The following is a 27,967-nucleotide window of genomic DNA, read 5'->3' as shown; positions in this document are numbered from 1 at the left end:
ACTGTCTCTCCCCAACTTTTATTCCCTTTCCGTTGTGGCTTGCTGTGTTGTCCCCACACAGCAGGGGCATGTCTGGAGTGGCAGCTCATGTGCTGGGGAAGGCCAGGGTGCTTGCTGTACTGCTGTTGGAGTCTGTGACATACATCAGGCCTGTGAACATGTGACCTGTGGACCAGACTGCAGTGATTCATGTACTATTGACACAAAGGTACACAGGGCCCAGGCTAACTACTAGTGTCCCTAACTACAGTCTTGTTTGCTGTAAGCAGGTTGAGCCTGGGATAAGCAAGAGGGAATAGTTTAATATGTTGGGTACTGTTTCAAACCCAGTTTGAGCAGGGCCTGGGAGATTTTAAAGGAAGAGACTAGTGTGCCAAGGCAGGGGGGAAACATTCCAGGGGTCAAGGTTTATTAGGGAGGCACGTGGGTAAGACCTCTGCAGGACAGGTGCTGGCAGAGTATGGGGATGGAGAGTAAGGGAGTTTGCAATCATTTCACAGTGCTTAATTTGCTGTCACACCAAAGTAAAAAGTCCACCTTTCCCTGCTACTGCAGGAGGTATGTCTGGCTAGGCAGCCACCTCCCTCTTGTGCCAAGATAAAGCAAGCAGCTGGCAGGCAGAAGTGAGCCTGAGCTGGGAAAGAGCTGATGGCCAGCATTAATGCATTGACATCTGCATCTAACCAGGTGCTGAAGCAGGAGGGAAGCTCTGCCACAGTTGTAAGCTGAAGCTGTTTCCTCAGTCTGACACTTGTGCATCACTCCTGCTGGGAACTGTTTGCTGGAGCTTTAATTTGCAGAACGCTAACATCATGCCAGGGATTTTAGGGGTGTCCTGTACAGTCTGCGAATGGCATCACTGGCCAAGGAGGTACAAGTTGTTTCAGCCAGGTATGAATTAATGGGAAGAGCTAAGGGGCTTCTCAACTCTCTGTTGATCCTTACCGGGTGCAGCATGAATGTGCCTGATCACTGAATAATATCCCCATCCCACAGCTGAATCCAGGCAGGGCTTTAGTTCCATGTTAGCATGGGATTAGCAGTAGGCAGGCACAAATAAGTGTCAAAGTACAGCTCTTCCTGGATCATCTTTTGGTATCTTGCTGCTGGGACCATCTAGCAGAAGAGCAATTCCAAGATGGTAGGAGAACCTTTATCTAAGCTACTATGAATGGAGGAACACCCTGGAATTCAAGGGTATCAAGAGACAAAGGCCAGTTTTCAGAAGCAAATGTTGACTTTAATTCATGTTTGGGGTGGGGAGTTGTTTCACATGAGGCATCATTTTCATGGATGGTGAGCAGATATTGAAGTTAGTGGGAGGTCTGGGCCTAGAGGACAAAATGTGCAATTGTGGCTTTTTTTTGTAAAGAGTCTGTAGTTTAGTAACCTGGATGCACCCCTGAATAGACAGTGGTGTGGGGCACTCTTAGCAGGTGGGGAGGTAGATTCAATCCCACTTTAGCCTTGTGCCACAGTCAAGATGAGGCTGCACGTGGGCTGATCCATTCTACTGCTCTGTATGCTCCCGCTACTCCCCTTAAAGCTTGCAGTGTGTCCTGTCTCCAGCTGCCTATAATGCTACCTTCTCTCTAGCTGAGAAAGCCCTTATATCCTTGCCTTTCATCCTCTGTGTCCTATCTTTTACCTATGCCATGAATTCAGATTTAGGGTTGGGTGGAGACTTGCAGGGGTTTGACAAGGAATATAGCAGGGTAAGGAGAAAGTCAAATAGCCTTTCTATGTGAAGACCATCAGTAACCCAAGAGCGGAAGGCTTGGTTCAGACATGTAGTGCATAACTAGTGCCTGGAATGTGGGAGAATTTGAGAGATTTCCTAGGGGAGAGAACATACTAAGGCGATTGCTGCTATTAGCACCAAGCAAGTCTGCAAACTGCACTGGGGAATTAGTTTAGTAGTTTACTGTCCAACTCTGTTCCTTTCTGCCTCGCTGGCTCAATCCTCTCTGGAAGATACTACCCTTCTGCAGTGCCCATTCTTCCCTGTAAGCCAAGTTACTCAGCCCCCTCTCAGCTTGTAGCTTCCTCTCACAATCTGCCTTTAGTGTGGCCAGATGGTCTCCTTCTGTACTCGCCTACACTCCACAGAGGTACCTTCAGCTCCCTGCACTTGGATAATGTGCTCATCTGACTTGCTGGTGGTCAGGTCTGTAGTCAGCCTTTGAGAGACAGTGAATGTTAATGGAAGGGAGGGAGGTTGTGGGAGGCAACCTGAGAGTGACAGTCTTAGTTCTTTAGTACTGTGCTAGGAGTCTGCTTGACAGCTCAGCTTGTGTGGGAGGGGAAGCTCTCTGACCAGATTGCTGTGAGCTCTCTGCAGGACCAACTCCTGAAGCTAAAGCTCTGCAGCCTGCTGCTGGGGCCTGAGCATCTGAACTATTCTGAACCACTTCATTAGCAGTGCTTAATGCCAGTCTAGGGGCCTTGGCCTTGGCCTTCTGTCTAGTGCCATTCAGTCAGCTTCTAATACACTTTTACTGACAGCTCAGTTGTGCTCATTTCAGGTTTGGGTTTACTGGGAACTTCCAATGCACACACAGTGCGTTAGATAACAGTAAACTGTCTTCATTCTTGCATTACCTAAGTGCTCCCTGTGCAGCCAAATGCTTTTGGAGAGAACTTTTCCCCATCACAACAAGGAGGGTAATAATGCCAGATTCTTCCCTTATGCTATTAAGAACACAACGTACTGTACCTTAGCTGCATTACAGTACCTGCACCATGCTGCAAGTTAAGGTTAAACAGTGATGAGAAGCCTTCATTTTAATCATGCCAGCTTTAAGTTGTGTAAAAATACAATCTGCCTTTTCCTTGGATTTTTTTTTTTTTTTTTGGAGGTGTTAGATCAAGCAAAAAGGCCAAATCTGACTTACACAATACATTCTTAAATCCTACAGGCAGCATGTCTGGAAAAAGTTTAAGTGACAGGACGATAGAGGATCTTAAGTTTGGAACTACACTTTGTCACCAAAAGTAGAGAAGCACTATGCTTGTGAGCTGGCCAGCACTGCAAGTGACTCTCCCTCAAAAAAGCATCCAGGTTTTAGATTGTCCATGTATGGATGCTGTGACCTGGACCATTAGCAAATATTATTTGGATAAACAGCTCTTCCCTCTCCTCCTCCCAACCAAACTTCCTGGCACAGTTGGCTATAACCTGTTCACTGTGTGGCCAAGTTCACTGTAGGGTTTAGCAGGGGTCAGCTGACAAGGAAGTCTGTTCACTCTCTGATCAAGCCTTCACCTACTGAGGACTGGTAACAGAAAAACACCAGGTTACTGCTTAAGAAAAAATAGGTGTGTTTCAGTTCTGTGCTTCCTATGAAAAAGGCAGATTGGTGTCAGTGCCACAGCCCCATGTGTGGAAGCGCACTTGGCCTGAAACACACCCCACACTGGGCTTTGGTTACCTAGGCCCCAGCACTGCTCACTACCATGAGCCAAGGCATTCCTAGGGAGACTTTGCACTGGGAGGCCTCCCTGGAGACCAAGTGCAGAGTGAAACCAACAGGCAAGTTTCCATATATCGTCAGTTTAGTCTGACCAAGTTTGACAACTGCAGAGGTCACAGAGAACTTCCCTCAGGTGTAGAGCTACCCTTAGCATCAGACAGGGCTTCCCCTTGGGTTTGTTTCAGTCAGTAGGAAGGTAGCACTGAACAGTGTATCCTTTTGTCTCTTCCCAGTGCTCACAGTCTTCTGTCATGTTTGGAAGTCTGGGAGAATTTCAGCTACTCTCCTCCGTAGCTGATTCTTCCTCTCCTCTTTCTCTCTTTCCTTTTTCATCAGTAATGGGTACTGCCTCCAAGCCTTGAATGTGCTCAGCATGAGTCTCCTTAAAGCAATTGGGGACATAAAGAACAAAGTGGTAAGATGAAGTGCTCAACATGCCAGGTAATTAAAAGAGTTCTTCCATTTGGGGGGTGAAGAGGATGACCTCCCCTAAAATACTTGTGGGATTTGTCCTTTCTGCTGCTAATCAGAGCTGTGACATGTTAAACATCTGTGTGCATACTATTTCATTAATACATCAATCATCTTAGAGAAAAATAACAGTTTGCCTTTTTTTTTATCGCTCTCCCCTGAGGATTTTGCTTCTCCCTCTGGGAGGATTCATTAGCTTTTGTTTGTTTGGGACTCTGAAGATGAAAGATGTTTCTTAGAGGCTAAATGGAGTCTCCAAAAGCAGCTTCTTTAGGAGAAGCACAAATGGAAAGAGCAGGCTTCTTCAGACCAATCACTCAGGAGTATAGACAGCTGGGTTCCAATTGTTACCTGATTTTAGGCTCCCTACCAGAGATGCCTTGCCCTTGGTTCCTATATAGGGGAACAGACCCTTCTAAAGAGCAGTTTACCATGTCAAGGTCTGAGCTGCCTTTCAGTAGCACCAGTCAATGGAGGAAGTGATAACGAGGAACAATAAGTGATTATGCTCCTAATGTGAAGTCCTATGTAGAATAAATCCAGTCTCTTCCTTGTCTGAATTCTCCTCAACTCCTACATTATGCTGGTGGTTTGTTGGGCGAAATCATGTACTGTTCTGATCTTACTGATTCAGCAAGCTAGAGCAAGTTCACTACACCACATAAGAGGTGAATTTCTTTTAGTTCTCCTCTGAGGTGCTGTGGATCCTGTCTGGGCTATGCACCCATAAAGCCAATACATGACTGCATGCAGCTGACATGCATTCATTAAGTCAGGTAGGTGGATGGGATTCTGTTTTCTGCTGAACTTTGGATAATTGTTTTTCCTCTTGTTAAAATGCACAGCTAATGCAGTTATGGGACAATGAGTGAACTGGCTGCATTCAGCTCCAGTCATGATCAATAGAGCTATGTGCTGTACTTCTCACTGCAAAATCAGGCTGATCATGACAGAAACAGGAAGTTTCCCCAAGACAGTTTCTAGTTGGTCAGCTCTGGATTTGTAAACTGAGTCATCCACTGTGGACAAAACCATGCAGTGTAATTCCTGCACAATCATTTGGCTTCTTATAATTACACTTAAAGATTTTCCTAAGGCAGCTCTTAGCAGAAGCCGCATGGCCAGATCTGCTGATCAGCTCAGAAAGTTTCAGCCACTTATCCCCTTTCACTGTATTCTCTTTCAGCAAATGTAAAAGTCCTATGAAAGGTAAGGACTAAACTCCCTTTTGCAGGCTGCATGGAAATTCTTACCATAAACATCTGCTGATGGTTTCTGTGCCTCTCACAGAAGCAAAATACCAGTAGTAGAGGACAGTGTTTCACATGCTTGTGGGGAGCAGATCATTGCTCTGTCAAAATCAAAATCTCCGAAATATTTTACAGGGTACATTAAACCCAAGTAAAAAGAATCACTGGCAAGGGATGATACTTACTTGTTACTATGTTCAGTAGCAATCTTCAGCTCCTCCCATAATGTGCTTTTTTCCTCCATGATCAGATCAAACCATGCCCAGAAGTACTTCTTCTTCAGGTAGGCTGTATGGAGGGTACTCACTCTCTCCTCCAGTGTGGAAAGATACTCTTTGTACTAGGGAACAAGGACAGAGAAAGAGGTGAGAACAGCTTCCTTCTCCCAGGCTCCAGCTCAATAAGCCCATACAGAGCAATGTCAAGAAAACGGCAGTGAAGGATAATGGGACAAGAGTGGAAGAAAACCAGCAGGAAGCAGAGTGAGGAAGAGAAAAGGTGGAGGTGGGGAGCAGCAGGTAGGACAGGGCTCTGGGTGGAAGAGAATGATGGAGAGATGAAAGAAGGTCTCTGAAGAACAGAAGGGTGGGGCTGGAAGCAGGGCAGTGTAGCTCAGGCTGCCAGCATATGAAGTGGGGCTGTGGTGAGGGGGCAGTATGGCAGCAGCTGGCTGATTTCGTATCATTTCTACCATTTGGCGCAGGCAAACCTTTAGCCAGTTCCTGAAGCCCATTCTGAGCAATGTGAGGGAATAGAAGTCCTCAGCCCGAGACACCTTCTCCATGAGGCTGTTCTGGGTGTGCTGGAGCCAAGCCATCAGGCACTTCTTCTGCAGGTCCAAGCAATGGTGCCTTTGTGCAACCTGGGCAAAGGGGGGAGATAAGGCAGCTGGAGTTACTCTGTAAGCCCCAGTTACAGAAAACTGGATACATGGGAAAATTATCTCAATTTTGGGGCCCCTAAAACATAGACATCTGACAGCTGGAGTAACTTTTGGGTAGGTTCCCACAAAGAGAGCGCAGCATAAAGAACAAGACTAATCTCCCTATCATGCCTCTACATATCCCCAGCAGTGACGCTGGTCACTTCTAGAGAATAACCTTTGGAAATAGGCAGTCTAACCTGTTGTGAAAGGAGCAGCAGCTCCTAACAGGAGCGAACAGTCCAGCCTGGTCCATAGGATGGACTGGCAGGACATGGATTGAACAGCAGGATGGACTTATGGAGCAGCTGCTATCCCTCCACTTCTTCCCAGCCGGAGGCATTGTGTATTTGGCTGAATACTTTAAGTAGCTTCAGTTCTAGTGACTTAAATGGAAGCTTGCCAGCTCAACTCTGGGCTTTGGCTAAATCTTCAGGATATGGTTGAGTGTTACTATTCCACCTCTAATAAGGCATGCCAACTCAGTCATGTAGGGAAACATTTCATTAGCAATATGTATGCGTTAAGTTCTCAGAAGCTACTGCTTGCTCTTCTGCACTGAAAGCATGGCCACATTAGAACAGACCACTGGATTATTGTCTTTGGTATCCTGCTTCTAGCAGTGGCCATCACTGCTCCAGCGGTGACTTCGGGGAGAGGGAAAGCCCTTGTGATGGGCCAGGGCTAACTGTACTATAACTCCAGTGGCTTAGCAGTACCTTACTGATTACTTTTGCTGTGGTGCCAGAGAACAGACTCACATCATGTAACTTCAAAGATTCTTTTTTGGATGCATTATACTAAACTAAATCCCACTGTGTTACCACTATCAAATCATTTGGCAGTTGGTACTGTGAACCAATGGAGGCTAACAAATGACAATTTCTTCTCATTAGCTTGAAATCATTCCCTTATCTGTCCTTTTGCTTTTTCTTTAAGCAGCTATAAATGGGGATGCCACCATTGTGGTTTTTTGACTTTTCATGATTATTGTCAGATGGACTGGTTTAAAGAACTAATATAGGACAGGGTGCGCAGGGTGAATTTTTGCTTTTTCCCTCTCTACTTGGCTTTAGAAGCTATTAACTTTTCTTCTAACTATTGCCATCTATTCCTTTTCCCTTCCTCCTATGGCACCAGTCCTTTCCTTTGTCCTCAGCACTTACCATCAGATTTTTCTTGGCTTCTTCCCTCAGTCTCTTCCATGGCAGCAATCCCAACTTTCTCAGCAGCACCTTCTCATAGTGATCGCTTGCCTTTTTCTGGAGCTGCTGCTCTTTCTCCAGCCTTCTCTGCTTTTCCAGTTCTTTCTGTAATACAATGAGTGGTAGTTTTAATTCACTCTGGGTAAAGTAGATGTTAAGCAGTGTTAACCACAAGTAGGTTGTCATATTGGAGCTGGAGGTCCTAGGCTGACAGAAAATAGCAATCTGCATCATCTTTAGCAATGCAGACCAGACTCGACCCAATGTACTAGAACAAGTCAGCTGTGTGCTAGAAAGCAGAGCAAGCTGTCTTGCTCTGGGCTCAGAATCCTCAGGGAAGATGACGGCATTTCTAGACATTTCCCTGGACTCTGCATGAACACGTGGCCTTTCCTCAGTGCTGCAGTTTGGTGTTACTGTAGCAGAACATCCACATCATCTGTGCCTACCAACAGCACTGACATAGCAATACCTCCTCTTGTTGGACCTTCATCAGCTGGGGAGGAGGGGATGTTTCTGTGAGCTGCAGGAGGGCAGATTTCTGTTTTTTTAAACTGAATTGAAAATCTATACAAAAAATGATTGTGTTTAAGCATGGACCCTACCGCTTACTCCAGCCTAAACAGTAGAGAGAGATATGAGTATTATGTAACTGTACAATATTACTTTTGACTGCGACTCAGCGATGAAGGTCAAACATCCTAAAACTCTCCATTTAAGTTGAACAGTACTTGTAGGTCAAATCCCTGTAGAATTTCAAGTGCAGTGCTATTTAGGTTATCAGGACAGCTCATTTCCAAGTAAGAAGAATGAAGTGGGGCTATTCCTAGGTTGTTGGATACTGCTGGTTCCAAGGAAAGGATACCATATTCTTCAAGTGGAAAGTTGCCTTTTGATGCATCTTTGTCAGGCTTGTTTACTTTTAAGCCATGTGTTTCTGACTGGTATAGCTGTGTATGCTGGAGGGAGACATATGTGGAAGGAGTAACCTGAAAGAAGCAGGCCAGACATGCTGCCACTGCAGGGGCTTATGAATATACCTCAGCAGTGAACAGCCACCAGCTGGGATCTGGTTACGAGACAGAGACAGTACATACTTCACGGCATATTCAGTTCACAGCCTTTCTACTAAGATGGCCAAAAAGGGGGAAGGTGGTAGGTCGATACAGCTGTGCTGTGGTATGAAACGCTGCTCTAGTATCCAAGACCTTCAGCTCACATCACGCGAGCTGCTGACTGAGTGCTAGCAGGTAGTGGCTCTTCCTCCCTAATCCTGCTAATGCAGGGGAGACAGAAATGTTTGGTCACCAGCTTCTGCTGCCTCCTTTCCTCTTGTCTTTTCTCCTGCTGCACTTTCTTTTCCTCAGCCTCCTTCCTCTGATGTGCTTCCTCTTTAGCCTTCAGCTGGGCCTTAAAAAAGAAAATGGGTTAAAATAAAACTGAATGCAGTACACATGACCTTTTGAGGAACACGGGCCTCTTAAGCTATCCCAGGCAAGTGGTATTCCTCCAGTACTGACCAGTGTCTAAAACTTCAGAAGGAAGCAGACTTTGTCATATGCTAGATATGATCTGTATTGGACAATTAACTATGGAAGGGAGAGAAAGGACTGTTCCTTCTACTGTCTACACATCCCCATCTTTCTTTGCCCTAAGTTATAATATTTGCCCACTTTTAGGGCACCATTTAAATTTTTCAGGAGAAGTTATTTATTGATAACCTGATTGCTGAAGCCCGTACTGACCCCCTGGAATATTTCTGTGCTGTGAAGTTTTACTTCTACAAGAAAAGCAGCATTACAGGTGCTCAAACATTATATTTTCCCCCAAACACTGAAGATCAAAGAAGTTGTTTTACTTTACCAATGCTTGTACTTGGTACAATATCTTTTTCTGAATGTTTACCTACTCCCACTTTCATTTTGCAAAGCTCTAGCTCTTAAGTGCATGCATCAAAGGCCTGAAAAAACACATTGCAATGCATGATTTCTATGACCATGTTTCCTAATCTCTCTGACTGCGGCAACTGCAGCCAAAGAAATCTAGCTTCCTGCTTGCATGCCCACCCTATGGTTAAAATGTTCTCTAAAGCTTGTTTCAGCCTCCTACATAGACATATGCATCCTTCTTGCTTAGAGGAGGAGGGAATATTGGTTGTTCTAGGACCCCAGTTCTGAGCTTTCTAATCTTAATGCAACTTTGTATCAATATCTCAGGAATAGATTAATGCACTGAAGCTTCGAAGGTTCCTCTGTGGGATGTATATCACAGAATTAAGTATATTAACTACACAAACATTGTCAGTATCTTTCAGCTTCAGCAGAGATTTGTTATAAACCAATATGTAGGATTTTCTACTAGGTCAGACTGTATGTCCTCAAGCTGCATATCCTGATGTGACTGAACAGGAAAGATAGGGGATTGGACTTGGCAAATGGTGGGTTTTCCTATCAAGTGGATCTTTGCCTGCTCTTTCACTCTTCCCATCCTTGGCAAAGACAGCCATGGTCATGAGGTAGGTGCGAAAGAGGTAGTGGATGTGGTTGATGGTAAGGGAGGCTACTTTTAGAGTTGCAATGGGAAGGAAATGAACAGCAAGTATCTGCCTGTGATATGGCAAGGCTAGTGGGGTCACTGTATACAAATGCAGGAATAACTTCAGGGCTTGTTTTACTGTGTGCTGGACATTTGCTTTCTCACAAGCCATAAAAATCCTCTTTTTTATAAAGGGCCTTTTCCCAGCCCCTGACTCTATGGGGTTTAAACAGCATTTTTTCCAATTGAAATGGTGTAAAAGAGATTGTTTCATTTTCTACTTTCCTTTCCTTACCAGTTTTTCCTCTTCTCTCTGTTGTTTGGCCTCTTCCAGTTTTCTCCTCCGTTCCGCCCGCTGAATTGCTCTCTCCTCCATAGCTAGAAAAATGGAAAGAAGAGAATGTAAGGCTTAGTGGAAACGCGCTACAGGATAACAGCAGAAGTTTGGTGGACAGGAAGGATGACAGCTTTTCTCTCTTGGCATGCCCTCTGTTGGCTGGGAGAGACCAGCGCTAAAGGGCTCGGTTTCTGCCAGCTTTTATGGCTGGCAGTGCCATTAACAAGAAATACTCATAAGGATCCAGGACTACCCCACTTAGATTCACTCCCCTCTCCCTCATTGAGAGTCACAGCCATGAGGCTAGATTATGAAAGGAGCTGTTTCCAGAGCTTTTTATCCCTGCCTTCCCTGTCCGAATGATGAGGCTCACACCATCTGATTTAGCACCAACTGCAGTGAGGTCTCCAAGACCTCCAGTAAGCTTCCATTGCTTATTTACAGAGGCATGTCATGATAGAAAACATCCCTGCTGCAGTGACACACAAGCATTTGGTCTCATTAGCGAGAAACTACTGCTTCTTAACACTTCTTTTGGGAGATAAGCTGCAATGCAGCAATCTTGCTGGCTGTCAGCAAAGGTGTTACGGTGCTGACATGACCTCACAGAACATGCAGTGGAGCTGAGAACCTGTCCTCACTTGCCCTGAGGTTCCAAATGAGGCACAGGCTGGTGCAAGAGATAATCAGGGGGCATTTCAGTCTTTTGACCACAGTAAGTTTCTTCAGGTTCTTTTCCCACCTCTCCCAGGATCCTCTGCCAAGGGAAAGTCATCCAGTGATAACTTATTCACTGGGATATCCAAACAAAAGCACTTTAGAGCTCTGAAAAACTGCTTACTGTCCTCAAGCTATATTGAGTCCAGACAAGTCAAAGTGATGGATGGCTTGGATTAGGCAGTGTGGGAGCTGAACACTTTCAGTTAATGAAAGGCAGCTATTAGCCCCCGGCCATCATGGCCAAAAAGCTTTGGTGATCCCAAGACTGTTAAAACATTACCATGATCACATTCCAGACTGCATTTCAAGCAGACTACAACCACCCCTAGGTTGATATGGAAGAACATGACTTGGGGATGTAGCAGAACCTGATCCCACTTTACTATGTGAGAAAAAAAAGCAGCATTGCATGTTTAATATGTGTATGCTGCTCCAGGATGACCAGAGAAGGGGGGATATCTCACAGAAGGAAGGGACCTCCTTCCCCAGCCTAGCTACTGTTGTCTCACAAAACCTGGGGTAGGTGCTTAATTCCCTTTGAAATCTCAAATTTGGGTGACTGGCTGGTCCAGTTACTTGGACATGCAATGAAGGGAATAAGACTGACAATAAAAAGCCCTATACAGCTTCTCTCTGTTTCTGGTGTGACAAGACTATCACAAGTATTGGGAATAACCACTGCCACAGCATACTGATCATGGACTTGGGGGGGCTTGCAGTGCTCTAGGTTTTATAAGGGCTTTGCTTGTGCATGAAAACAGCTCACACTTCCAGCTCTGGTCAAGCTGTGAAAAGAGTGAAGGGTTTTACTTGCATACTGTTATCATCCTGGAAGGCTGAAGCCAAGAAAGAGTTTTCAGAAAAGCTATTGAGAAGAGTTGTCTGAAATGGTCTTTGCTACCTAGAACGATACCTTTCAGTATGGGATGAGCTGAGGTCAACCGGCTGGAGGGCCTCCTGCTTTGGGTCCCTGCCCCTGTGTTTTCTGGCCCATGAGAAACAGGTAGGCTGTGAAACAAAAGAGTAAAGAAACTTATCAATGAATGCAGTCAAATGATATCTCACACCTACTCAATATAATTAAGAAACAAGCTTTGTAGTTTCCATTCTCCACCGTGCGGCAGTTTCATTATCAGGTCCCAATACACCTTTCCTCTGTCTGAAATGGGATTGATGATGTGTCCTCTAGAGGGAGGATCTAGGTCTTTTGTATTTTCTGAAGTACTGAGGATGACGATCTCTCTCTCTTTCCCTAACTATATAAATCTCTGCTGCTCCTATGTGTAACACTCCAGTGTTGCTATTTCTAAGTGGATCCTTCATGCTTCACATGGTACCAAGCCATTGCAGAAAAAGAGAAGGATGGAGAACTGTGGCCAGGCTGATATTACCCTTGAGACTAGGCCACAGGCAAGAGCAACAGCTGGTACCACTAATATGACTGAGGTGTTCCTGGGAGCTTCCCCCACAAATTCTGGCTCAACTTGAATAGGAATGAGACATTATGACTGAGTCTGCTTTATCAAGGGTTTGTACCTCAAAGGGCTTGTATTCTTGCAGTCAGACTGTTTTCTCCTCTTCAGGTTTTCCTCCCTGTTTTGTGAGACAGGGTTGTTAAATGCTAGGGTGACAGCTGTGGCTTGTACTACCTCTTCTTTAGCTCTGCTCAGTCTCTGATTTTCCTGCAGTTCAAGGATCAGCTCTTGCTGTTCCTGAAGCTGCCGCCTCTGCTCCTCAATCAGTTGTTGCTGGAAGGCATGACGGTGCTCAAAACAACTACCATAAGCAGGGGCACTCTTTGTCCTAGGTGCCTGAAACTGCTGCGGGAGACCGGCTATTTGATTCCTGCACGCAGCCAGGTCCTGGGCACTCAGGGTTGCATGTTTTAAGGTAATCTGCCAGGCAAACTTGTTTTTTCTGTGGGAAAGAGGATGAGCTGTGTAAGAAGCATCCCAACAAGAGCAGTCTCTAGCATGGTCCAGGTCTCCCTGTATGAGGCAGGTTTCAGTTGACTGGAAAAAAAAAGAAAAGAAAAGAGAGAGACTTGGTAGCGATTAAAACCAAGCTCTTTTCTACCTTTGCTACACAAGAAGTTTTTCTTTAATGAAACTTTAGTGAGATGCCTGAAAAGTAGGACAATCTCGGCTATGCACTCTTCATCCAGTCACTAGGCAGGGCAGGGGGGGCACAGTTATGCACAGCAAGGGAGGATGTGGGAAAGAACTGTTAAGGAGCTGTGTGCCATCTCAGGATTTCCTTGGGAGGAGGGAATCCTGATCAGGCAAGAGCTCTGGCAGGAATATGTCCTGGCTATTTTGTTAGGGAGAGCAGTTCAGGAGAGCTTATTTCTCAGGGGTTAGCACACACCACTTTGGACTGGGTTGTCCCTACTAAGCACTTGACCTAAAATTAAAGAAAAAAATAGTTGTTAAAAATGAAAAATGCCAGTTTAAGGAAGCAACCTCTGATTCTCCTACTTCCTTGTGATGTGCGTTACCATGAAACATCTAGGAACAGCTCTTTTCCCCACACTTAAAAGCCAGAGGGCTGCACTAGCATGACAGAATCTCTTGTCATGCAGTCAAGTTTTATTCTTTCTCAGTCTAGGCAGGCATCAAAGATTTAACTGTAATCTCTCAGCAAAAGTGATCTGGGGGTGGGAACTTCATTGTGGCTCACAGTACATGAAGGGTTTTCTTTGGAAGCAGTAGAGTTTATTTTAGAACTCATCTACCGTCCTTCATGTTCACCTCTGATCTTTAAAGGCTTCCCTCATAAACAGTTGCAGGTGGGCATTTGGGGCTCACCCTGTGCAAAAAGTCTCTCTCTGAGGCAATGCTCTCTTTATTTGAGTGCACCAAAGCACTTCATTGGGACAGCGCTGATCTAGCCAGTGAGAACAGGGATCCCAATAGAGAAAACTACAGGGAAAAAGATTTACCTTATCTTGCTGCAAATGTTGATTCTGACTCATTTTTGCTGTCCTAGTCTTGCTAACCTCTGGTGGCCCATCCTGGCCACCCTTTCCCAGTGACACTGCCTCCAGCAGCTGTGCCATCTTTCTCTTTGTCTCCCCTCTCTTGATCTGCAGCTCTCGCTTTTCTGCCTCTCCTTGGCTCCAGTGCTGCCCTGCCAGAAAGCAGGAGTGCAAAAGCCGTCGCTGGTTATGCTCCGCAGACAGTTGTTTTTTCCTCAAAGAGAAAGCACTTGTGTTATGATAGGAGTGAGGCTCCTGCCCAGGCCTGCCTGAAACAATCACACTTAGTACAGCAGTCTAGGCCATGCCGCAAGGCCCCACAACTTCCTGAACCTTTTTGCTGCTTGACTCTGGAGACCCTCCAAAGCTGTACGGTGTTTCTGCAAGAAGGAATGGGAGGGCAGAGAGGATGCCCATTACTTTGAAATAAGCTTCTCTACTTCACATTTTGTATTTTCCTGTGTCATCCTTGGGCTGCAGGATAGGTGTCAAAGGGGTATTGTTCCCTTGCCAGCTGCATGGGGGGAAGGGATAGTGCCTCCCCACACAGCCTCCCACACAACTGCAAGAACAGAATTTTTCCCTATTGTTGGAGAATTCATCCAGCACACTCCCTGATGAAGGGCACTGGTCAAAATGATCTCTACTATATTGCTACTGAAATAGGCAATAACGATACTCATTAAGTATGGATCCTTATATTCCCTGGGTGCAGAGCAAGCCATGATAAGATGTTCCAGGAAAGATACCTAGGGAGAGAGAGTGCAATGCAGGTTTGTGGAAGGTACTCAAAATCTTGTTTATCTCTATCCTTTGATCTGTACCATAAAATGTCTCTGGCAGACCGCAAGCAATGTAGCAATGTTCTCAAAAAGCTACAGTTTTCCTCCTGCTGGTTAGCTGACAAGCCCCTTTTGCATCCCTCTGAGGATTGCACTGTCCGAGGACAGCTGTGGGAGGAAGCATTCCACAGTGTAGGGTCACTACCTGTTTTGATCTTGGAGATGAACTTCTAATTGCTGTGTTTCCCGCTCCACTTTCTGGGCCCAGTTATAGTTTCTCCAGGCTCGCAGGGCCTTCAGTTGGCGTTTCCAGTCAGCAAAGGCTCTGGCTTTTCCCATTTTAATTCTGTGTTCCAGAATGAGTTTGAACCAAGCAGAGAAATGTCGTTGCAGGCACTGCATGGGAGAGTTTGATAAAACCAATAAGAAAGTTATAATCCATCACACAAATGCTGATCCTCTCCATCCATCCCCTTAACTGGCTTTCCTTTATGAGATTCTTTTTAGCATCCGTGCTTTCCATAAGTATCCTTGAGAGTAAAGAAATAATGCAGCTGGTACAGGACTTCTATGAAAAGCAAAAAGAGACTAGAAAGACAACATCATAGGATTCTGCTTTTGAGTGAAACACACTCAGTTAACCAAGTGTAAAGAAATAAAATGGGTGAGGGATATGGGAACAGCATTTCTAGAAACAGGGGAAATGCCTCAAAATCTAGAAAATGTCTAAGATTCTACAGATAAGGATGCTTCTGTGGAGAACATTTTTCAAATATCTCCGTGGACCACTCGCTGGTTTTTTGCAACTTGACAAAAAAAATCAAGACTCTTTCTAGCGCTAAGTTATGACTTGACCTAAGCTCACCCTTGTTTCAGCAGGAAGCTAAAGCATTCCCCCATCATGTAATTAGACCCACTGCCTCTGCGAGTGATTTATATTGTACAGAACAGCAATTTGCTATCTAATCTTCCCCATAATTCTAGCCCTGTCACTGCAGACACTGTTCATTTTGATCTTCCAAGTGGGTCAACTCACAGGACTCAGCTGTTCCCCTTTTGTCATAATGCCTTGTATTAATTGCATTTCTCTCAGTCACGGAAATCTCCAAATGGAGACTTATGAAAAGGACGAAATGTCAATGTATTAGCTACTTCTTTCTGCTTTAAGAAAATAATCAAAGCGTCATTATCGCTTAGCTCAGCTAAGCTGTGGTTTCTCACATTATGCCAGCCATAAATTGCTCTGTGGTTTCTTTTAGGCTTATCTCCTTAGCTTAGATTGTGCTGGAGAGAGAGACTGTGTACTGCTAAACAGTAGCCAAGTTCAAATCCAGTACATAGGTAGATGAATTGAGACCTGGGGAGAACCAGCATAGAAGCCATGGGATTCTTCTGCATAAAACATTCTAGATGTAGATAAGTAGGCATTAATGATGGTAAGTGCTCTATTAATTAAAAACATTATGTAGTGGCATTCATATCTGCACAATGGAAAATGTATTCCCTTCGCTGAGCCTGCTCATGTAAGATTATTCAGTACAAAAAGATCTTTCTTTAATTGCAGGTATTTGATACAACTAGGAGTTTAACCCAGAGTTGGTCTTGGTATCAGAAAGAGAGCAGGATAGTCTTTCTTCCTTTTGTAAACTCTCATGATGATGATATTGAAAAATATAAAGGAAAACATGGAAAATCCCTACATTTAGGTATCTATCTTGGTAAAAGGGAAAGTGTAGTTGATTTCAGACAGAAAGCACCCCCTTTAACTTACCAACCAAGGAAGCCACTTGCTATAGATTTTTTTCACCAAACCAGGTCCTCCAAATGTAATCTCTCAATAACAAATGAGCAGGTAGGCTCGGGATGCCAGGAGACCTTGTGTTTTTATGTCCCTTCAAAGCACCATTCCTGTGCTGTTTTTCAGAACTAGTGGAGTAAGAGCTCTGGGCCAGTAATCAGGGCGAAAGTAACAGCTTCCTAGCTTTCTATTAGGAATTATTAAAATTTGCATGTTTGCCTCAGAAGAGCTGTTGCAGTATCTCTGTCTCCCTGCACCCTGTGGGAGGGGATCTTCCAGGAACTGTGGATAAGATAGCAGGCTGCCACTCTTGGAGACCCAGCACAAAACTCAGCCCAGACCTCACCACTTCTTTTCCTCTTTCCTCTCCCTGCTCCTGCGCCGGGGCCTGCAAGACAATCTTTAAAATGTCTTTTACAAGACCTGCAGGAAGAAAATCTTCCCATGGACAGAATAGGGGCTTTGTAGGCCCTTTTGTGCTATTTTACCCCTTCTACTTCTTTCCTCAAGGGAAAGCAAATGGTTCCAAGGCTTCCTCTGTTCATCTGCTTATTTACCTATCACAGAAGCCTTTGTGCTCACAACTGTTCTAGGAGCCATATCTTCTCCCCAGTTCTTAGTGAAACCTCCCACTGGGAACACTGAGTCACAGACATGCTGGGGACGGAGGCTCAAGATTTCTTGCTCCCAGTCTCACAACATACTTCCTTCCCTGCTCCTCTACTTTCCTGATATCAGGAGAAGAGTTTGGAAGATGTAAAAAATCCTGATAACCAGGACTGCAAACAGTAGCTGAGAGAGGTAGCTCAGAGCCTCAGATAAAAGAGGGTAATGCTCACTTTCTGGTTATCGGTGTGAATTCTACTCAGCAGCTCCTGAACCTTTCTCTGTTTTTCCTTTCCTTGCTCTTCTTTCTTCAAGTCCAGGGGCAGTGGCAAAGTAATAGATACCTCCTGCATTGACAGCTTCTGACTTTTCTCTTGTCTTTTCCCTTCCCTGGAAGGTGGAGAATGTCAAAATCTAACACAGACAATGAGGAAAACACCACAGTACAGATCTCACCCCCTTTTTGGCCAATTCTAAGATAATGACCTGCACAGCTTAGAAAGATGCTAATTATTAAACTCAACCTTTTCAGAGAAGAGCCCCCATCATGATTCGGGGTTCCAGTCATTACATTCAGTCTGGAGGCATTTCCAAAATATAGCAGCAGGATGAAAATAGTGAGATTTCAGAAAAACCCTTGTACAAGAAGATTCAGGATCTCAGGGCTGCCCAAGTAAATAAATGGCATCCCTACAGGTCACGTCTCTGGGGCAATCTAAGCTTAGCAGAAGCAGAAATCCTGTCTCTGCAGAATTCTCAGCCAAGGATTCTCTTTTTTTCTCTCTTAAAAGAAGAAGCCTATTTTAAGTGCTAGACTTTCAACACAGACCATTCCAGGCAAGCCAGCATTTCATTTATTTATTTTTTAAGTCTACTGGCTTTTGTACCATTTTAGACACTGACAAGGTTGAATATGGCCAGAGTTGATGGGGAGAGCGAGCAGCAGTGAAGACACTGCTTTTTGATTCAGTGTGTATACTGGTCATGGCTGAGAGGAAGCTAACAGCAATTTTAACCCATCATCCTGCTAATGATAAACTCTGCCATTAAAGTTGGTAAAAAAGGAATGAAAGATTTCAGGAGTGTTTGGAGACACAAGAACAGAAAATGTTTCCTTTGGGACCACCACTCCCTCTTCCATTTAGCCAGAGAAACTGATAAGAGAAGTTTTTCATATGTGATGAAGCAATGCAGAATGGGTCCCATGCTCCCCTCTCCCTCTTACATTCTCCATGCTTCTGCCATGACATGTCTCTTCTCAGCCATTTCCTTTCGCAGCTTCACCATCTCCCTCTGGATCGCATCTTCCTCCTTCTTGGCCTTCAGGGCCTTCCTTCTGTCTTCCTCCTGTGCTCTCTGCTTGGCCTCAAACAGAACTGATTTTTTAAGGGCCTTTTCTTGTCTCTGAAGCTCTAATGCCTTCTGATACTTCACTCGATTTTCTTTCACCTGGGAAGGAAGAAATCAGCAAAAGTCAAAGCAGCCACCAAAAGCTGAGGTATTTCAGGTTCATTGTAAGCTGTCAGGGTGGGTCACAATCCACCTTTCACATGCAGCAAGCAACCCTATCTATAGGTGGCATTGACTGGATTGATTCTGCTCTCAGACTAGCAGAGAACTCCATTCAAGAGAGTGGGATTAAACCAGCGTTAGTCAATAGAAGCAAACTCAGAACTGAGGGCTGCAGTGGCTTTTCCTGTCCGTCTCCAGAAAGGGGGGAAATCTGAACAGATGTAATGAAAATTGACAGTGCAAGCTGTTGCAAATGGCTTATACGCATGTGGAAACAAGTAACATTTCTGCTAAATCTCCAAGGAGTATCCTTGCTTATTTGCCTCTGAGTCAGGGATCACTGCAGGCTGGGAGAGAATACTGAGGACCTATCACTGAGTACTTCCTCTAATCATATAGATCTCCATCTTACTCCTTTTAATTGTGCTGCCTTGCCTGCACACCTGCTTGTGTCTGAGCTCCATGGTTATTCGTGGATCTGCAGGTTTTTCTTTTTCCTTGATGTCTTCAGTTCTCAGGTCTTCCACTATCCCACAGTCTACCACTTTACTCTGCAAAAGATGCTGTAGGTATTCTTGGACAGAAGAACTTGCCAGTTCGTGTTCCAGATAGCTGCACAAGTCTGAAATGACAAAAGCAGATCATCTCAAGCTAGTCTGAAATGAATAAACCCCTCTCCCTTTAATTATGGTAGGCTTTGTGATCTGCGGGATCACTTTTCAAGACTGTGCATGCATTTCTGATGAAAGCAGATATACTGACTGCATTCCATTTATCCCCAAAGACTCTTTATCAGTCTCCCATTAAACATGCTGGAGCAATAACAACATTTTGCCCTTTTTATTGCCTTGCTTCTGAGCATCTCAAACTGCTGCATAAATTTAACAGGCCTCACAAATCCTCAAGAGCAAAGGAAGTAAAATCTCTTTTACATAGGGAGACATCAAATGTTTATGAGGTGCATTTATGCAGTCCTACAGCAAGCTGTGCTAAGAGCTGTGAAGAAAAAAAATCTTCGCCTCTAATCTTGATCCTACTGAGCCCACTGTCCTGGCCACAGAGTGACTCATACCACTCAGTCTGACCAGCCATGAGGCCAGGCTCCCTCCCCCAGCACATCCTCAGAAAGTGAGTCACAGAGTTGCTTTGTTGTGCTCTCACCATCAAACCGCTGGTACTTAAGAAAGGCTGCGGAAGGCTGTTCCAGGAGGACAGAGCCAGCTTCCTCTTCGCCATCACTCATCAACTCCAGTTGCAGTTTGGACTTTATCCAGTTACTGAGCAGTTCTTGAGCTACATGAGGAAAGAGACTGATGACTTTACTTGCTTTAAAAATATATGCGTAAGTTTAAACTAGCAAGACTCTGTCTCTGGGATAGCTAGATGACATGCTGAGAAGACTGTCTAAAATGACTGAAAGCTGATCTGCAACAGAAAAATGAATAGGACTAATAATTCTGTTTTCATCTTCTTGGTCTATAAAAAAAACAGGAAGAGAAGGTGGCAAACTTCTTCCCTGTCACATAGGAAAAATGAAGTCTTCTCCACACCATTTTTCCTACAACATTCTCTGGACATTTAGATCACTTGTGTGATTATAATAACATTTATCAAGGAGACAAAATACACATGAGGTAATTCATAAGTCAGATAGCTTTCAAATCTTTGACCTTTGCACTAGCAGACACTCAGATGTTTCCCACATGTATGACCAAGGTTGCCACATGTTAAATACAAGAAGAATCACTGTTTGGACAAATGGCTGCTTCATGTGTACAGTTTAACCTTTGCAAGAACAACTGCTCCAATAGCAACCAACAAGTCTAAAGTAAAGTTAGTCAAGTGGCAAGCTTAAGTAGGGACTAAATTAAGACTAAGTACAGGAATGCACCCATGGTACATTTGCTACTCCCAGTGAACTCAAATGCCTGACAAACAAGCTGGGTATAAATTCCTTCTGTGGATAAATGTAAAAATTCATTTTTCAGAGGTGCTACTGAAGAGCAAGGACAACTGACATGGTTGCTGCCCCAACTCACCACCCGGCCTCTTTGCATGGTGGCCAAGCTGTTCCTGAAGCAGAGCACAGGGCTTTAAACTGCAAGGCATCAGGAGCTATCCCTCAAGAAGCTGGGCCGACCATGAGACAAGGTTGGGCAGTGAGCAGAGAACAGGGAGTTTGTCAGTCACTGCAGTGCAAGTCATCCCTGTAAAGGCATAGAGCCTTTAGACAGGAGCATCTGCTCCAGATCTCTAATACTATCACAAAATGAAGATATTCAGAAAGTGTTCTGATATTCCTAAGGCAATAAAAGCAAAATGAACAATGGGGCTTTTTAAAGCCCCTTAAAAAGGGGTGGGTTTTTTTGAAAAAACATAAAACCAATGTTTAGTGTACTTCAAATCACTTTTGTTCTCTTTTATAATCTCTCAGGCCAGTTCAGGAACAAGGAAGTATATTTGATAAGATAAAGAAGAAAGAAAAATAGCTTATCACATGGTGGATGGGGTTAATTTTTTGACTAGGGAATGTGAGCTCCTCATAACTGGAGTACGTGAGTCCTAGTACTTCTCATATTGGTACCTTTCTTGGCCAAAACAATCCTGAGGGACTGGTAGCTGTAAAGGGGGAAATACTAGCACAGAAGGGCAAAAAAAAAAAAAAATAAAGAAACACAAGGAAAACAAGCAACTTTTCTGGCAGTGATAGAAAGCTGACTCCTTTTGAGCCACACTGTAAAATGCATTGAGATATTGCAGTGTAAGCAGGTGGGTGTACTCTGGGCTGTTAGGTGAACCTTGGATGATTACAAGTGAAAAAGCTGACTGCCTCTATTTGAATGGTTGTTCTTGAGAGACTTCATCTCTTCTGTAAGGCTCACTTTTGAGTCTTAAAAGAACAGTTAATTCATAGTTTTTAAAATCCTCTCTCTTATCAGTTTCTTACACTGCAGATGTACTTCTTGCATTAATGGGAGATCATACCTCCTTTATTTATATACCACAGTTTTATTTTCAGATTGCAGCAAAGCACTTGTGGCTGCAGACATTACAAAGGGCATATTTACTTAATTAGGAAAATTTTGTGGGTGAATCAAAGCAAAAACACACACTTATTCATAGATGTGAAAGTTACACAGGGCTGTTCTATTTTCACATTCTGACCTGATGTCAAAAATATATCACATGATTTCATCCAGTTTACTGTAGCCTAGTAACTTGTATTTGACCTTACAGTTTATCCTCAAATGTAGTTTTTATCCTTGTCTTGACCTGAAATCTCCAGGAGAGAGAGTTCATCCTTCTCTTTGGTAATCTAAAATCTACCCTGAACTCCAGCACTTGATTCTTCTTATGCCTGTTTCTGTTAGATGAAAGGTTCTAATCTACCTTACTATAAAGTTTCTTTTGATCTCAAGCTTTGTAGTAGCCTGTTCAGAGCAGAACAATAAAGCTGGATCAAGAAGTGTTCCTTCAAGCACCTTGTGGTAAGCAACATTTATGCTCACCTTCCTCATAGGCCTCATCATGATCTTGCAGCTGCTCCATGCTTTCCAGATTCATCACAGGACCACAAAGCCCTTGTAGATAACTTGGCTTTTGAATGGAAAAAGCTTCAGAGACTGCATATTCAGAGGCTTGCTCCACTCTCTTTAAATTAAAAAAGGAAAACATTTCTAGGGAGTGATGTATAATCATTTCAAACTTCCTATATCCAGGTTTCTCCTTTAGAGAGACCAAACATCAAAAGGAATACAACCCAAAACAATATCATTCTTTGGAAACACATTTCTGCTATTGCTCTTGATTGACTGGAGAAATTTTACTTACAAATGTTTAAGTAATGAGCATTCATTTGGCAATCAGTGCCAGTCATAGTGACTGGAGAACATTTTGGGAGACTGCAAACAGCCAGCCCCTGTGGGCTGAATGGAGACTTGCTGAGTTAGTCCCCAGCAGCCACCAACTGTGACAGCTGGTATCAACCAGCTTTGTTACAACCATCTGGCCAGTATGCAAAGTCTGAACAATTTTCTGTCCTATATTCATCTCTCTGTGAGGTAAATGGTCCTGACTTGTCATTGTATTTTCACATATAACACCCATACGTCAGAGAGACCACACTTGTGCAGAACTTCTTCCCTTGGCAATAGGGAGAACCAGAGCAAGCTGCTGCCAGAGAGGTCTAGGAGGCTGGGTGAGGAGGCATGCACACTCCTACCTGCCATAGGACCCAGGCTAAGGATGGGAGGATGAAGATACCCAAAGAAGCAATACGAAGGGAAGTTCACAACTGATTTCTTTCTCCTTGGTTTTAGAGAAAGTGCTTTGGGGTAAGTGTCTCACTTACACATAACCTGCAGCGCTGCTCAACAGCAAGTTTTACCTTCTACCCATAAGTTACATGCATGACGTCAGGGTAAATCACTGTGAAAATTACATCACCTTGATCCAGCGCTCCACATTGTCAGAGTCAAACTTTGGCTAGAAATAAGACCAGAAAAAAGAGAAAGAAGCGCTTCAAGCACCTGACTAACTCCTTCCTGAACCAGAGTTTAACAGCACCAAGCTCGGAGCCACCTGCATTTCCTCCCCCAGCCCAGCGGCGCCCGATGCAGCCGCTGCGCAGCACGGGCGCCGCGCGCCCCGGCCCGCCCCACCCCACGGCTGACGCACGCGGCCACGGCAGAGGCCCCAGGCGCAGGCGCAACTCGCCCGGCCGCCCCGCCCCCCCCTGGCGCGGGCGCGCCCTCATTGGACAGCGCCGGGCGGGGCGCCCCTGCGTCACCCCCAGCGGCCGGGCCCGATTGGGCGGCGGCGGCGGAGGGCCCCTAGCGGAGCGATGGCCGCTCCCCCCCCCCCCCCCACCTTGCCCTGCAGCGCCAGCGGCCGCGCGGGGCCCCCGTTACCGTCGCTCCAGCTTCGGCCGTGAGGCGCCGCCAGTGGAACAGCTGCGGCCGGTGCCCCGGGAAGGCCATGGCCGCGCTTGGCACCGCCGAGAGCCGCCTCAGCGCGGCGCCGCCGGGCCCACAGTGCACCGCGCCGCGGGCAGCTTCACCATGGCGACGTCGCCGTCGCACACCGATGATGTAGTGTGAGCTGATTGGGGCGGCCGTGGCACGCGCGGCCGCCGGTACGGGCCGCGGGAAGGGCCGCGCGGCGGTGGCGGGCCGGGACCGTGCTCCCGGCGGGGCGGCCGGCGGCTATGAGGGTGGAACTGAGCGCTGCGGGCGGGGGGCGGCTGGGCGCGCTGGCGGGCCTGGGCCGGGGCGGTGCCGCGGCGCTGGCGCTGCCCGGCTGCCTGCTCTACACGCGCACCGGCTCGGCGCCCCACCTCACCCGCGACACGCTGCGGGCCGTGCGCGGTGTGCCGGCCGTGGCGCAGCTCACCCTGCCCGGCCTGTGAGTACCACGGCAACGCTGCGGTTTAGACAGGATCGGGTGCGGGGCCCAGGGGGCCGCGTGATCGCTGAGCGCGTTTGGGCCGAGGCCCTCTGAACAGCCTCATAACCCTCTTTCCTCCCGAATAATCGGCTCTATAGAAGCTTAACCTCCCTAAAATTGGCGACGTGGGAACTGAAAGGAAGAGTTAGGGTTTGTTTGTTTGTTAGGTGTGCCCCCCTTCCTGCTTTCCCCCTTCCCTGCCTCGCGTGTATCTGCGTGTTAGTAACGTCCTCCAGAAGGTCCTGCCAAGAAGGCATGTTAGGGCCTGAGGTTCCCCAGCAGGACTCTGCCTGGTCAGGGTCGGTAGCCTGGTAGCTAGATGATAACTCTTGGCACCTGACCCATTCCCCAAATTCAGGGAACATGTAAGTAAAGGAAGGGAAGCCATGGTTATGCAGGCACCTATTTTTCTTGATAATTGTTTGCTTAGTTAATGTGTTTCTATGTCTGGATGCAGGGCAGAACTTCATGAGGTCCTGGAAGAATATAAAGAAGGAGCTGCAAAATTTATAGGTAATGTGTGTGTGTGTGTGTTTATGTGTGTTTGCAGGGAGATACACAGGACGCTCAACTTTCAAGAAGCTTTGACTGGATTGGGACAGTTTTTGTTCAAAGTGATTTGAAAATCACTTTTACCTGGGACTTCTCAGAGGCTTTAGCAATTGCAGTGACTATTTGTGAAGGGAAAACTGCATGGCTTTGAGACATACTGTATGACATCTGAAACCTCTAATCTAGTGAGGATGATACATTTCTCATTTTTGTGGCTGATATGTTCTCTCACTGTATGATGTCTTTCATTTAAAATCTTAGCCTTGAAACTTTTCCTCAGTTTAGAGCGTCAAATGTCAGATTTCCCCAATGTATCAGTTGAGTGTTCAAGTGAATCAGCTATTGTGTCTGGCAAATTATACTAGGAGGAGCATTAATCAAGAAGAAACATAAATAAAATCTCAAAGGACCTATGTAGCTTGTAGAACCAAAGGGTATTATTTTATGGTTTGTGTCACTGCTGCCCTCTCCTCCTTGCAGTCAATAAAGCTGGGGCAAAAGTCTGTCTTTGTTGCTGAGAGCTCAAATGAGCAATATCTTCCTTTGTCAATCCTGCAGAAGAATGCATGTGCTTATTTGTGGGATACCCTATTTCCTTTCATGTATTTACAAACCATGTCTTTGCATTAGCTATGTTTTTGTTCACAAAACTCTACTCTGCCTCTTTCTCTTTGTTCCTAGGTATGCCGGACACAGTGTTGTACTGCTCCCTCCAAGACCCAGTTGCTCCTTGTCCCTCTGGCTACAACACTAACAAGGTATAGTCATTGTAAAGACTTGAAGGAGTCCACTTTAAGTTCCCATAAGAAAACTGCCAGTCTGTCTCACTCATCTGTGCGGATGTGCTGAGACTGCCACAGGATGATATTCATATATAGAGAAAAATAACTCTCTGCACAAAGCAAAATGTCATTTACATGCTCATACCTCCAACTTGATGAAGCTGGACATTTTCTTACTTGGCAGTCTGTTCTCTGGGTTCCTGAACAGCTAAGTGGCAATTCGGATAGGAATGACAGGTCTAGGCTTTCATGTTGTGTTAATATATGGTAGTAAAAGGAAATGTGTATGTCTTGGCTTGTATGTTGAACAAGCTTACAGTGATTGCACTGATAAGCAATAAACTTGAAATCCTACATGTATGTGTTTATAATCCGCCAGAGGCTCACAAAGGGGAAGAATGTAACACTTCTGCACGAAAATGGCTCAGCGGCTCAGAGGTGGGTAGTTTCACAGGCCTTTGCCGGTTCCATCCTGCAGGCATGTGTGTTCCCTGTGCAGTCTGTCACATGCTGCCTGCCATGGCTGTGGCCTGGAGGGGCTGTTCCTGGTGCTGGCTTGGATGTGGTCAATCCGGAGGCCTGTTTGGGTGTGGTTGCATCTGGTGAAGGGGCACAGAGTGACAGAGGGGTAACTACCACCAGGCTGGGTTTTGGCAGTGTATATTCTTTGCTTCTGGGAACCAGACTGAATCCTGTCCCTTAGCAAGAAAGGAATTACCTGCAGCTTGTTTCACCACTGTGCAGCTATGGGATACTAATGGTGATCTAAGCCTGGATGTTGCAGGCTTGATTCTGCTTTTCTTGAAGCCGATGAGGACTTTTGTTGCCAAGTTGCAAGGCCAGTAAGTTGTCCTTCTGCAACTGGATCTCTTCTGACATTACTTACAAAAGTTTGAAAGCAATGGGACAGAAAGCTCTGCTCTGTATGACACAGGCTGGATTTAAATAATCATGGTATAGAGCTCTTTAGTTCTCTAAGCTATGTAGAGCTTTAGTGGCATGACTATTTTACTTATTGAGAGCAAATTTTTCCTCTGGAGAGCAGAATGTAGGTAATCAGACTTCATTAGGCTTTGTGTCATGGCTCTAATAGCTCTGACTTTTTCTCTTCCTACCTTCTCCAGCTGCTCTTAGACACCCTCATCATGTCAGAGGCAGCAGATACTGAGCAGCATGCTACTGCAGAACAGTGTGTAGCTGTTGCATTTTTGGGAGTCTCTCTCCTTTGGAGTTGCTACTTTTTGTGGGAAGCTTATGGAAATGTAATTACTTTAAAGACTTTTGTCTGTCTTTCTGTCTGTCTGTCTCTGTCCTACTCCAATTTAGCTGAAATTAGCTGGTGAGGGCCAAAAGTAATCAGGAGAGATGGATGGACAGAGACACAGTGTAATTGCACAATCCTTTTGTTTTCACTGGAGACTAGACGAAATATAATTGCTCCATTCATATTTTTGCACCAGCTGATCAGATTTGCTCTGTGAATTGCATGCATGAGAACTGTACTGTTTAATCTGGTCTCTGGTGTATGCCAGGAGAATTCATTTAAACTCTCACCTTACTAAAAAGTCCTCACAACACTTGTATTTATGATGGTTGAAAACCTTTCTCAATTTAAAAAATTACTAATGGAGTTGCAAACAAAAAGAACTAACTTCTGAATGACTCAAGCCCAGACTCGAACCTGCTTGAATGCCCGTTTAAAAGTTCAGAGCCACAGTGTCACAAGACTAACAATAATGCAACAGAAGGAACTGCCAAGCTACACATACAAGGTAAATGGAGATTCCACAGAATAGGATGAAGCACGGTAGCTTCTTGCATAGTCGCAGGGAATTCACTACACTTGAATGTAAATGAATTCCAATAAGTGAATTGAATAGTGATACTTGCTAGTCCAGCTGTGTCCATATAACTTAACCATTCTGCACAGTTGCTTTTGTCTTGCTCTAAAATCTTCTGTGGGAGTAATGATGGAAGATGGGACCTGTGTATGAACACAACATGAAAAACCTATGAGGAGATCTAATTCTATTACAGTCCTAAAGAACACCTGCCATTTCTTAGCTTGCTGGATTTCGAGGCTGTGTATTTCTTCTCCATGCGGTATTTCAATCCTTTCCTGGGTGATTGGATTTGAGATCTAAAGTAACACTGGGCACTAAGATTAAATTGTGTAACATGTTTCTGTGTTTTTCCTAGTGTGTCTGGGTGCTCTAAATATACATACTTATATATTCATGTGGATTGTGAGAATTCACTGCTCAGAAGAGGAACTAGTTCATTCCTTCTGGCATTTCTGTAGTGTAGTGTTTCTGTAGACAGAATATCAGTGAACTATATTTCCTGTTGCAACCTTTGCAGCCATTCATGGAGTGACAATACAGGTTTGAGAGGAATGAAGTCTGTTATTTATTTATTTATTTATTACTTCTGATGCTAATTTGGGTGATGATAGGCCAGCTGCTCTCTCTCAGACTCCCTAACACCCTTAAGTAGTCATTGTGTGTGAAAGAGGAGATGCCCAAAGGAAAAAAGGGAGAAGCAGATGTGCATGATGGTTTCATGAAAGAACATCCCAGAAATCCCGACTCAGCCACTAA

At 45.0% G+C, this 27,967-nt stretch overlaps 2 protein-coding genes across 4 annotated transcripts in view; one reads left to right on the top strand and one right to left on the bottom strand.

The window, feature by feature from the left end:
• Positions 1-27,967, top strand: part of ZDHHC23 (zinc finger DHHC-type palmitoyltransferase 23) — a 45,188-nt gene that overhangs the window by 8,831 nt on the left and 8,390 nt on the right. For both annotated transcript variants that reach the window (XM_064520344.1, XM_064520341.1), the window contains exons 4-5: positions 24,491-24,546; positions 25,267-25,343. In XM_064520344.1, coding sequence (XP_064376414.1) covers positions 24,491-24,546; positions 25,267-25,343 — 133 coding nt within the window. The remainder of the gene's footprint in view (positions 1-24,490; positions 24,547-25,266; positions 25,344-27,967) is intronic.
• On the bottom strand, positions 1,219-23,679 carry CCDC191 (coiled-coil domain containing 191). Of its 2 annotated transcripts, XM_026093974.2 has the most exons (17): positions 23,499-23,679; positions 23,035-23,073; positions 22,098-22,239; positions 19,750-19,881; positions 19,032-19,210; positions 18,302-18,525; positions 17,310-17,466; positions 14,878-15,068; positions 13,855-14,104; positions 12,450-12,925; positions 11,827-11,921; positions 10,152-10,234; positions 8,630-8,731; positions 7,283-7,426; positions 5,904-6,056; positions 5,380-5,534; positions 1,219-3,855 (listed from the first exon to the last, which is right to left on the bottom strand). In XM_026093974.2, exons 1-17 carry the CDS (start codon positions 23,565-23,567, stop codon positions 3,723-3,725), a joined length of 2,724 nt encoding a protein of 907 aa, XP_025949759.2. In that variant the 5' UTR covers positions 23,568-23,679; the 3' UTR covers positions 1,219-3,722. The 2 variants fall into 2 exon arrangements, with proteins under 2 accessions (XP_025949759.2, XP_064376403.1); XM_064520333.1 differs by lacking the exon at positions 23,035-23,073.

Source organism: Dromaius novaehollandiae, chromosome 1 (assembly GCF_036370855.1).
Source record: "Dromaius novaehollandiae isolate bDroNov1 chromosome 1, bDroNov1.hap1, whole genome shotgun sequence".
Taxonomy (NCBI): Eukaryota; Metazoa; Chordata; class Aves; order Casuariiformes; family Dromaiidae; genus Dromaius; species Dromaius novaehollandiae.
Note: the sequence above shows the minus strand (reverse complement) of the source record. Positions and strands in the feature narration are given on the sequence as shown.